At 31.0% G+C, this 11,840-nt stretch overlaps 1 protein-coding gene across 7 annotated transcripts; it reads left to right on the top strand.

Annotated features, from left to right (window-relative positions):
* LOC104766213 (protein WVD2-like 3) lies at nt 8,425-11,507 on the top strand. Of its 7 annotated transcripts, none has more exons than XM_019240593.1 (8): nt 8,425-8,557; nt 9,454-9,812; nt 10,115-10,183; nt 10,297-10,370; nt 10,475-10,568; nt 10,693-10,764; nt 10,876-10,998; nt 11,115-11,507. In XM_019240593.1, the coding sequence occupies exons 1-8, from the start codon at nt 8,554-8,556 to the stop codon at nt 11,286-11,288; spliced, it is 969 nt and encodes a 322-aa protein (XP_019096138.1). In that variant the 5' UTR covers nt 8,425-8,553; the 3' UTR covers nt 11,289-11,507. The 7 variants fall into 7 exon arrangements, with proteins under 7 accessions (XP_019096138.1, XP_010488347.1, XP_019096139.1 ...); XM_010490045.1 differs by having other exon boundaries at nt 10,115-10,204; XM_019240594.1 differs by having other exon boundaries at nt 10,115-10,204; nt 10,876-10,986; nt 11,068-11,266.

The following is an 11,840-nucleotide window of genomic DNA, read 5'->3' as shown; positions in this document are numbered from 1 at the left end:
AAAAGAGAGAATAAAAGATGAGATGATTTTGATCAGTTTAGAGAGGTAGGTAAATTACCTGTGACCTCATTATTCTACTCTTGAGTCAAATGATCACACAAAGCTTGGAAGCGAGAGGTAGGTAAATTACCGATGACCCCAGTTTTCGCCTACGCCTTTGATTAAAAAAAAAAAAGAAAAAAAAAAGAAGTGAGAAAAAGGAGAGGAAAGGAATCATATGAAGAAAGTCTTGTCTTGAAGAGAGTCTGAAAGGCATTGATCGATTTTCCTTTGGTAAGATTTCACTTTTTATTATTGCTTAATCAATGTAAAGAGATGACAATGGAGATTCTGGAAACTCTAAAGAATTGTGGGATCAAGGAGGGTTGATGATTCTCATAGTGGATTACAAATGGAAGTTCCTAATGTCAAGGCGAAAAAGAGTGCAAAGAAAATATCCCCAAAGATAAGTGAATTCTCATTTTTCAAAACCTCTTTTCCATGATTTAGTTTGATTATTTGCGTGAGGACAAGCAAAGACTAAGTCTGGGGGAGTTGATAACATCATTATTTTACTCATTTTAGCTATAGTTTTAGTATGCATTTAGGATGAGTTTGATATGATTTCAAGGCTTTAATGTCTATTATCAAGTATTTTAGGTTTCAAGAAGGTTTTACAGGTTTTTTAGCAAAAATGACCAAAAGGCAAGGAAAATACGTTTTAGGAAAGTTTCAGAGCTTTACAGTACGGGCAACGTTTGAAAAACTTCTAGAACTCACATTTCGACGTACTTAGTGTCTATAGAAATCTGAGAGACTCATCTTTCTCCTCGAAGTGGAATCAAGTCAATCCATTCATTCTTTCGGAAGTTATGCCCAATTTACCGAGACATACCTTAAACCGACCTAAGAAAAGCCATCAAGCCAATGGGCTTTCATTGAAGGCCTGACCAGCTACCACCACGGCGGCCGAGTCCAAGTCTTCACCACCATTCTAGAAGCTTCCTACGCCACCCTTGCCATGCACTTATCAAGAGAAGACGTTTCTACCCTTACAAAACCCTAAACCTAGAGAGAACCCTATAAATACTCTTCTAAGCCCTAGGGTTTAGAGGGTGCCTTCAAAGTGCCTCAAAGCAGCCCCTAGGAGCCGACGACCAGAGCCCTCTCTCGTTCCATCTTTTGAAGCTTTGAAGTTCACCAAACTCTTTCTATTATATTTTCTTTGTTACTTTGTTTCTAAAGGAAGAAGATCCTACAACTTTGTTTGACAATCATTGAAGTAATATCTAAAACCCTTTTCTCTATTTATTCTTTTATGTTTATAAATTGTTTAAACCTAGCTTTGATGATTCCCTTAAACATGCTAGAGTAGTTTTCTAGTTGGGTTTAAAGGGATCAATCAAAGGGGGGAGATGATCTTAGTTTAGGTGGCAATTTTTAGGGTTTGTTAGATTTAAATCTGTTTATTCTATGCTTTAATTCTAAGTATTTGCTTAATGCTTTAAGTTAGCCTCATGAACTAACTATGATCTAAAGTGTGTGTGTTTTGCCAAAAGCTTGCATGTGTGCTTGACCTAGCTTAGATGTGTGGGGAGACATAGGAAGCACATACCCCTTACCTATGGAATTCCACGGATTATAATCGAACCTATTTTAAATAATTTGATCTATGAGTCGTTGCCTGCGACAGTTGAATAACAAATTGTAGTAATCTTAGACGATTAGCTTGAGAACTTTAAGTTAACGGTTCATTAGCGTTTCGTAGTCCGAGTTTTAGATAAACAAACTAACCCTAAACTTTCCTAGATAGATAGATCATTGAACCCCTGCGATTCCCCTTGATGCCCAACGCTTGTTTTATTATTTTTACTTGCACTTTTATTTACGTTTATTTGCTTGCTACAACCATTACAACCAAAAATCTCATTTTATTGAGTCCTAGCCTTACATCTCTTCCGACGGATTCTCTAAACATCGACTCTCTCTCTGTGGGATCGATCCTTAAATACTACTACCGATTAGTTGTGCACTTTCAGCAGTTGTGTGGTCTTTTTAAGATAAAAGTTTTGAAGTGAAAAACCACACACATCAGCCAACCTTCTCTACCATAGGGAGAAGATATGTTCACATCAGCCAAACCTCAGCTTTGTCCTCTTCCTATGTGGAGAAAATATGTTCACATCTTTTTGCTATCTCAAAATGGCTTGTTCCTACAACCAATGAAAGTAAAAACAATTTTTTAACTTCACAAAAATTCTTTTGATAGTAACTAATGTTAAATTTCCCAATGTATTTGTGATAGTAACTATGCCAAATTGAAAGTAAAATAGTTGGCTTAATATGTTTATTGATAACATAATATACAAATCAATGATGTATCATCACAATAATGTATGACCGCCATGGAAAAAACCTCGGCCCCGCCCTCATCCCTTATGGAGAGAACCTTGCGTCCAAATTTCTCCATCATGGAGAGAACTTTGGCTCCGTCTTCCTCCCTTGGAGAGATAACCTTGCGTCCAAACTCCTCCACCTTCCTCTGTTGGGTAGTTAACCTTGTGTCCAACCTTCTCCACCATAGAGAGAACCTCGGCTCTTCCCTTATCCTTTGTAGAGAGAAAATGTTCACGTATTTTTGCTATCTCAAAATAGCTTGCTCTGACGACCAATAAACGTCAAAACCTTTTTCAATCGTCTCAAAATATTTTGATAGTAACTAATGCTAAATTTCTCAATGTTTTCATGGAAGTGTCTTTGACACACCATGATGTAGCCTCTGTCTCTGTAACGTTTCAACCGCCACATTGTTTAGTGAGCCCATGTCTACTCTCAGTCCATGGGACCACCTTCCCAAGTGGGCCCTACATCTATTCCCGGCTTGTGGACCAACCCATATTCGATGGCCGGTTTGTTACGTCTGGAAGTCTTTAAAAACTTGATTACCAACCTTACAAATCAACAAATGATTTCTTGTGTTTTGTCCTCACTCGCATAATTTCGACAATCACTTCGAGAAAGGTCACCCATCATGAAGTTCTCTTAAGACCCTTGACTGAAAAAAATAAGTGCATTTTGGTGACGTATGTGGCTAAATAAATTCTTTTAAACATTTCCGCAAACCAGGGTGTCAGAGTCTTTGAGCTCTTATGGATCTATCAACAACGATTTATTTTTTTCCAATCTATCTATCTATGTTTGTTGTATGCTTGTGTTTGATTAGCCTATTTTAACAATTCATTAGGTTGATGAGCTTCTATTCATTATCTCCCTTTGGGATTGAATGAATAATGGTAACAATTATGTTTGCAAAAAAAAAAGGGTTTATGACCAACCAATCAAGGTTGAGAAATTGACAGAAAATTAATTTGGCATAATTAAAGAAACAATAAAAAATTATAAGCATGTTAATATATAAATCCCAAATCATTCAAAGATTAAAATATAAATTAAAACAATCTAAAAATACTACAATAAATTTTAAAATACAGTATTAGAAAAAGAAGACTTTTATATTAATCTTTTTTTTGGTCAACATATTAATCTTACCTATTCCCTACGGAAAAAAAAAAAGAGAAAGTAGTAGAAAATTTTGGTTTAAGAAAATAAGAAAAATTTACCTTCCATTAAAATATATTCCCAATTAAACAAAGTTGAAAGCAATGTTTTTGAATAAATTATTTAAATACAAGGCGATCTTTGATTGTATAGAAGTGAGTACAAAAATTAGAATTAATAATTAAAGGTATCTTTTCCTTAATTCTTTTTTCTATTTTTTAAATAATTAATCACTTAAAATTTAAAATAACTAAATAATATTATAATTTCGAGTTTTATGAAATATATATATATAATCTCCTTATAACTATTTAAAAAAAAATTGTATTTTTTCTAAATTCTGAATTTTTTTATAATTAATCTTTTTACTTTATTAATATTTTTAAAACAAAATATTTTCTTTTGTGGTAATCAAATTCTTCCTATTAAATATTTACACATGTCAAAATCTCAGATTGATAACTTAACACATGTTAAAAATCAAAATCTTGTTAATGACTAAGTTTCAAAACCCAACTTTATATAACAAAATCTTTGTGTTTTTACCTTAAAATTTTTATAGGACTGGAAGTACCATTTAAATATATATACCATCATAATAAACCATATTTTAAGTTTAATTTTACATTTCAACTTAGTGCCTATAACTAAATATTTTATATCAGACACAATTAATACATTATATCAAATCTGTATCTTAGTAAGAATCATAAATACAAATAAAAATTAACAAAATACAATTCACAACAAAAACTGAATCAACACTATTTAAAATGTATTTGTTATGTTGTTATCTCAGAAGTACTAATTTTACCTCATGTCATAATCAATTTTAAATGGGTGAAATTTATAAAATAAAAACATAGAGACATTCTCATCAAATAACTGAAGATTTCTTCCTATAAATTATAATTTATTTCGAATTATGTTATGTTTTAACATATGCATTACAAAAGTACATGTGTTGAAATTATAAAATCAAATGTAAAAAAATATTACTAATATTCTTAAGAGAATTTGTTAGAAATACCTTTTTTGGTATACCCCTTTTCAAAATTACTTTTTTTTTGAACATTTTTATTTTTACACTCTTTTACACAATTACAACATGTTAAATTAATTTTTGGCATTTTTTTAAGGTTTGGATTCTCTCTTTTACATTTAGGATATAGTTTTGAGGGATTAAAATTTAGTATTTATAATTTAGGGCCTAGAATTTAGTTGTTTTATACATAGAAAAGACATATTTTTGAAAATAGATAACATTATAGGGTATTTTTTAAAAGTGACATAGTAAAAGTGATATTTTTGAAAATCTCCCTATTTTTAAATAATTTTTTAAGATGATACATATTAATATTTGAAAAAAAATTTTAAACTTAAATAAATTTCATCGTTAGACATTCAGTTTAGTAATCACATTACTATCTATTTCATCGTAAAACCATATTTCACTTCTTCATGGATTAGAGTTAAAATTTTAATAAAAAATAATATGAGCATCGTATGAGATAATATGTATATTGGTTAGTATTTTAAATTTAACAAAAAAATAATCAGTAAAAAAATCAGTTAACATCCACAAAGTTTTTGGAAATCCAAAAATATCCTACATATTATTCTTCTATATGTCATAATTTTATAAGTAATACTTTTGTCAAATCTCATTAATTAACCAAAATATCTTTCCTACAAACTCAATTTTTCTATTATTTTTAGGTTTTTCATACTACTACATGCATTAAAATCTTTAAAATAAAACATGCAAAACTATAGTAATACACATCATGTATTGAAATTTTTTCTTTTTAAGTTTATTATTCTTTCAAGTTTTTCTATACTTACTTATAATAAAATTTTATATTACAACGATAAATACAATTAATATCTGACTAAAATTATGTTAAAAACTTATGTTATTCTTTTTAACTTTGTTATTCATTATTTATTGATTAATATACATGCTTAAAAAATTAAGTTTTTGATTACACATGTCAAATTTTATCAAGAACACACGTATAATATAGTAGGCAAACAATGGAAATATATTGATTTTGTTAGTTTTCCTTTTTGATTTAGAAAATATTTTTTTTTTAAATATAAACATGTAAAACTATGTAGATATAATTAAGTTGTCCTACTATGTTTATAAAAAAAAAAAATTGACATGTGTCAACATCTGAATGATACAATTGACACGTGTCACGATCTCGTTAATTGTATAATATAATTAGCAAACAATGGAAATATATTGATTTTGTTAGTTTTCTTTTTTGATTTAGAAAATATTTTTTTTACAATATAAACATGTAAAATTCTGTAGATATAATTAAGTTGTCCTACTACGTTTAAAAAAAAAATATATATATATATATATATATATATATATTTGACATGTGTCAACATCTGAATAATACAATTGACACGTGTGACGATCTCGTTAATTAGTAATTTTGTCATCAAACTTTATATAATAAAATAAACTTGTTTGTTATTTAATAAGATAAAGCATTTTGTTTATCTAATAAAAAAGTTGTTTATAGAAAAAGTTGGATAAAAATATTTTTAAATGCATGCAGATCATCATCATCCGAAAATACGGTTCCATTTTTGCTATGCGTTAAGGAAAAGTTGTAAATTTCTAAAAAACATAAAAAAGGAATAATTAATAAATCCTAGTTTATGCTCTCAACCAAAGAACAAGGAATGTTTTTTCTACTTACAAACAATTTTGTGTTAATATATAAATGTAACAAGTACAACATATTATATTTTAAATCATATAGTTTTGAAAGTATAGTGGAAGATAGGCATACACAGACACATAGTCATAGACTTAATATGAGTAATGTTTGTCACTAGTCTCTAATGGTTGTGACCACGACTTCTTCGGCCACCACAACCGTGTTTGCCACACAAGAAACGTTATTTTGGTCAACATTGACTCAATGAATTATTTTGTGTTCTACCACGTATTAATGATGACATAAAATCTTATTTACATGGACTCAATGAGTTATTTTGGTTTGTAAAACATTTAACAATAAAATTTATGTTTAGAAGACATGACTAATGCTAATATCAACACTATGTTAGTATTTTTCTTCTGTCCTCGGAATCTGTTTGTAATGGACTAATTGTGGTCATATTTTAACATCAAAACCTACACCGAACCCATAATACGGATTATTTTTTTAAATTACCTTAGCTACAACTGCGACGTCTATATACATCTCCCAGAAATATAAAAATATCATATAATTATGAAATTATTTATTGTTTTTCTGTAACCATCTTTAGAGAATTATTATTATTATTATGGTTTAGCTTACAGACAAATGGGACCGACCCACTTATTTGTTGGAGAGTCTTTCTTTTACTCCACTCAGCGCATAACCTCTATCACACACAGCTCAATCATCCCACGTCTTCTTTTTCAAGTTCCCTATCTCACCCTTAAACCTATCACTGATTCGATTTTGACCCTTACTTGCAACAAGGGCATGTCAGGGATACAAACAATAATGAGATGCTTATCTTAAAAATTTAAATATTAAACAAGGATGGTGCAATGTGTTTTTCAATAAGAGTTTAGGTGTGGGATAATCTAAATCAGTGAGGATGCAATGGCAATAAGGATGTTATGTCTTTTCTATAATCAATTTACTTTATTTTTGTTTAATTTATGGATTCCTTGCCAAGTCCACAAAATCACGTTTTTTTATATAATATCATTTGTGTTAAAATGTGTTTTTTACTTTAATGGTTAAATAAATGATGCTTCCGTTGAACCATGTTGTAATTATGGGCTTTGGTATGACTGAAGATAGTAGTAGATACAATTTTAATATTTTAAAACTTGCTAAGTAATCAACCAATGGCAGTGATGAATTTTGTATGGGTGTGTAAGTAAACAAAACAGATGTTCTTTTGACTACTTGCACAAAAATGCTATAGTTTGTAGCCAAAATTATAAATTGGACTTTGGAAATAATTGTCTGATATCTTGTCTCTTTGTGCGGTCATAATGATTGTCTGATTATATTCAATTGTAGTTCACAATTCACAGATATATAAAAGGAAATTTGCATAATTGCCGGAAAAAACTTGTCCCACACTAGCTGAAAGGTATTAAAATATTACGATTAGGAACCAAATCTTTGTAGTTTAGTGATTTTGTTATTGCTAATGTTGGTGAGGACTTGAAAAGATCATGAATCGATTTTACATGAACACATGTTTAACCTCTCAAACTCAAATGAGTTTACGTGGTCTAGTACTGACTCTATTTTCATCTTACACTACAAACTTTGGTCACAAGTCTTTGATAAGGTTAACCGGATTGAATTTATTATGAATTGAACTCAAACGTTGTAGGATTTGTGTAACTTAATTATGATGATCTGTGGTTAGAAATTTTACAATGAAATTGAGGATCAAAATCTCAAATATTTTTTTAAAAAATATACGATTTTAATCATTGTTTGTAACGCTTTCAATAGTAAAAAAAAATATCAGTTTTTTCTTTACATACTTTGACGTTTGTCAATTCCCCAATATTAAAGTAGGTAAAAATGAACTGAAACGTTATTATTGGAGTTGGCTAATCAAAATAGTTCAACAATCATTGAAAAGATGCTAGACATGAACAAGTATGCTATTTCTTGTTTTTATTAACCAATCGAACATATAATTGATAAAAATAAATAAACAAAAGTAGCAAGACTATAAAAATTTAAAACCAAAAGAAAGTATATAAAAGTTAATCTCGAGTAAACCTAAATACCTAATTAACAAAATATTAATTAGTGAAGCACTAATAAGTAACGGTGTCTAGTAACGGCGTTAGCACCGACGAGGAAGAAGATGGTATAAAACACACACGCCAACATAAATGGTAATAGTATCATCATTCTCATTACAACACACAGAAGAGAGAGAGAGAGAGAGAGGAGAACAAGAAAACAAAGAAAAAAAGGAGAGCGGTTACAATTTCTCTCGTCTATCACAAGAAAAATGGGTAAGAAATTCTAATCTTCTACTTCGATATCATCTATGTTTGATCGTTCTTTGTTGCAGCTTCGAAACTTGGTTTGAGATTATAGAGTTTTCTTGATTGCGATTGATGATCATATAGTTCCTAATTCATAGAGTAATTGAGAATTTTTTAGCTGCATGTTCATTTTTGTTTGAATGCAAGAAGTATCGGTTGTTAAACAACTAAAATTTTGAGTTTCTTATTTGTAAAATTTGTTTATCAAGTTCTTGTTTCGCTTGACTGAAATTTAGTCGTGTCATTATGGAAAATATTAACAAAGAAAAGTCTTAAAGTTTTATGTTGGTCCAAAACCATGATGATTTATGCGTTTAACAAAGTGTCTTTTCTTTGTTGATTCTTGACTATGCAAAAAAAAAGATTTTTTTTCTTATGGGTTTGTCTAATGCAAAAAGATTTGGCCGTGTGTACTGTTTAAATTATCTTTTTAGAGAAATTGATACTTGACTATATATTATTATTATTATATAGGTTAATTAGATACGTTTGATTATGCTTAGAATACTATATATTACTTTCCTTTAATCAACAAGCTGTATTCGTCTTTGATGTCCCTACATTTGGTTAGCGCCTAATGCTTTTAGGAGAATAATTTATATGGTTAGTTGAATTCTTGGTCATCATCATTTGTAACTAAGTATACTTAAGTTATTATACTAGTAAGGAACTTGAGTTGTCTTAGTCTGTGATTTATATAAGGAGGCATAGTATAGTATCTTTTCTTGTGATAGACCAAAGATACCATAATATTGAATTGTGTCGTAAACGCGCTTGCAAAGTAAGTTTGTGTTGGTTTCACATAGGTTTTGTGTAATATGATTATCTTTTTTTACTTATATAGTTGACTTGTGTTGTGGCAGATATCTGTATGGACAAGGAACCAGATGGTGTGGTGGTCTATGCGAATGGTGATTCGTGTAATCCAAACCAAGAAAATGTTTCTGAGCCTCTCTTAGATTCAGTATCACGCGATGATACTAATGTACATACAGAGCTTCGATATACAGAAGAGAACATCGAAGCGAACGAGTATGATGTTAAAGAGTGTACTAGTGAGATCCCCGTTGGTAAGCCGACAGGAGATGATTTCGAGTCCAAGGTTGTCACTAAGTCACTTTTACCTGCTAAGAATGCTTCAAAGTCAGTTCGTGGGAGTAGCAAAACAAGGAACACCGTTCCACAGCCGTTTTCTTTAGAGACTGAGAAGCGTGCTTCATCTACACGTTCGTTTACGAGTGAATCTCTCGAATCAGCTGGGTTAAAAAAGTTTCCGGATGGGCATAGTAAAGTAAAAAATCAGGCCACAAATGTTAGAGTTTATGCTATAATAACATACTGTATTCTCTTAAATGTATTTGCTTTGTCTAACCGTAACGCCTAAGTATTTACTTGCAACTGTAGGTAACTAGGAAACCATTGCAGCCAAAAAACAAGAAGCTTTCAGATGAGGAAGATTCTTGCTCTGTTGCTTCATAGTATGTTTCTTTCTCATTAAAATATATTTCTTTTTAATTTACAATNACACGTTCGTTTACGAGTGAATCTCTTGAATCAGCTGGGTTGAAAAAGTTTCCGGATGGGCATAGTAAAGTAAAAAATCAGGCCACAAAGGTTAGAGTTTATGCTATAATAACATATTGTATTCTCTTAAATGTATTTGTTTTGTCTAACCGTAACACCTAAGTATTTACTTGCAACTGTAGGTAACTAGGAAACCATTGCAGCCAAAAAACAAGAAGCTTTCAGATGAGGAAGATTCTTGCTCTGTTGATTCATAGTATGTTTCTTTCTCATTAAAATATATTTCTTTTTAATTTACAATTTTCTACTCATTTCTCTTTGGAATATGTGATAATATCAAGTCTTGACTATTGTTGATAGCGCTACGTCGGGTGCAAAGTCTGCTAAATCAAGAAATATTGTCACGGCAGCTCCTTCGTTTCGATCCACTGAGCGTGCCGAGAAGCGGAAGGAGGTGACATTTCTTTTTCATTATCCACTCTGTTTGTTCAACAACAAAAAAAAAAATTACCCTTTCCACTCTTGGGAGGTTTTGCTAGATTGTGTATTGACTTTTCTCATTGGTTTATGTTCTTAAGTTCTATACAAAACTGGAGGAGAAACACCAAGCCATGGAGGCTGAGAAAACGCAAAGTGAAGCAAGGAACAAGGTACCATGTTTTCCTTTATGCTAGGCTTTTAATAAAATTCATTTATCACATATGTTGAATTCTGACATATTCTTTTCCCTCTCTTTGTATGCGTGGAACTCAAATATAAAGGAAGAAAGCGAAGCAGCCTTAAGGAAATTAAGAAAAAGTTTGAGGTTCAAAGCAAACCCAATGCCAAACTTTTATCACGAAGGGCCTCCTCCAAAGGTTGAACTTAAGAAGGTAACACACAAGGTTGTCTACAATTTCACTACAACATTCACATAAAGAGAAATTACCCCTAAACTTAAAAACCATTTCTAGTGTAAACCTTGCATTATGTTTATACCTAAAACGGTGTACATACACAGCCTCCTCCAACTCGAGCAAAGTCGCCAAAACTAGGACGGAGGAACACAAAAGAAGGGAACAGAGCAAAAGGATCATCAAGGCGGCATGAAACTCGAAAGACTCTTGCGATCTCTAAAGAAGACCATGATGATGAAACCTCACATTTGGAACCGGAGACCGCTTTTGCTTGCTAAAGAGTCTTTTTTGGTCACAACGAACATGAGAGTTATGTTTCCGTTGTGAGAATGTGTGGGATGCTTGTGTTTTTTAACTTATGATTTGAAGTGTAAATGTGTGTAATTTAAAAGTTGTTTATGCCGTGTTTATGAATGTGTGTACACTTAGAAATAAGAATCTTACTGTTGTGCTTTTGCTTGTTTTTTAAGTTATAACGAATCTTTTGGTCATAATAATTTTTAGACTCGACGCAGCCTATATATTACCTAGCATGGGTCGTTAACTCGTTACTCGTTACTCGTTACTCGTGATGAGAAGACCATAATAAATCAAGAGTCTTTCATAAACTTTTATGGGCCATAGGCGATTTAAAAAACAATTGTGGCTCTTTTCACTATATACATTTTTTTTACCACAAATAAAAAAATAAACAGAACTAATAATGATGAAAAATACTCAAATACAATGTACATAAACCTTTCTTTGACAGGAAAAGAAAAATCTCCAAACCTTTAGAATAAATGTTGTTGGGACCTGATTTTGTGAATAATAGATGGGGCCGAAGACCA

The sequence above is a fragment of the Camelina sativa genome, chromosome 19 (genome assembly GCF_000633955.1).
Source record: "Camelina sativa cultivar DH55 chromosome 19, Cs, whole genome shotgun sequence".
NCBI lineage: Eukaryota > Viridiplantae > Streptophyta > Magnoliopsida > Brassicales > Brassicaceae > Camelina > Camelina sativa.
Note: the sequence above shows the minus strand (reverse complement) of the source record. Positions and strands in the feature narration are given on the sequence as shown.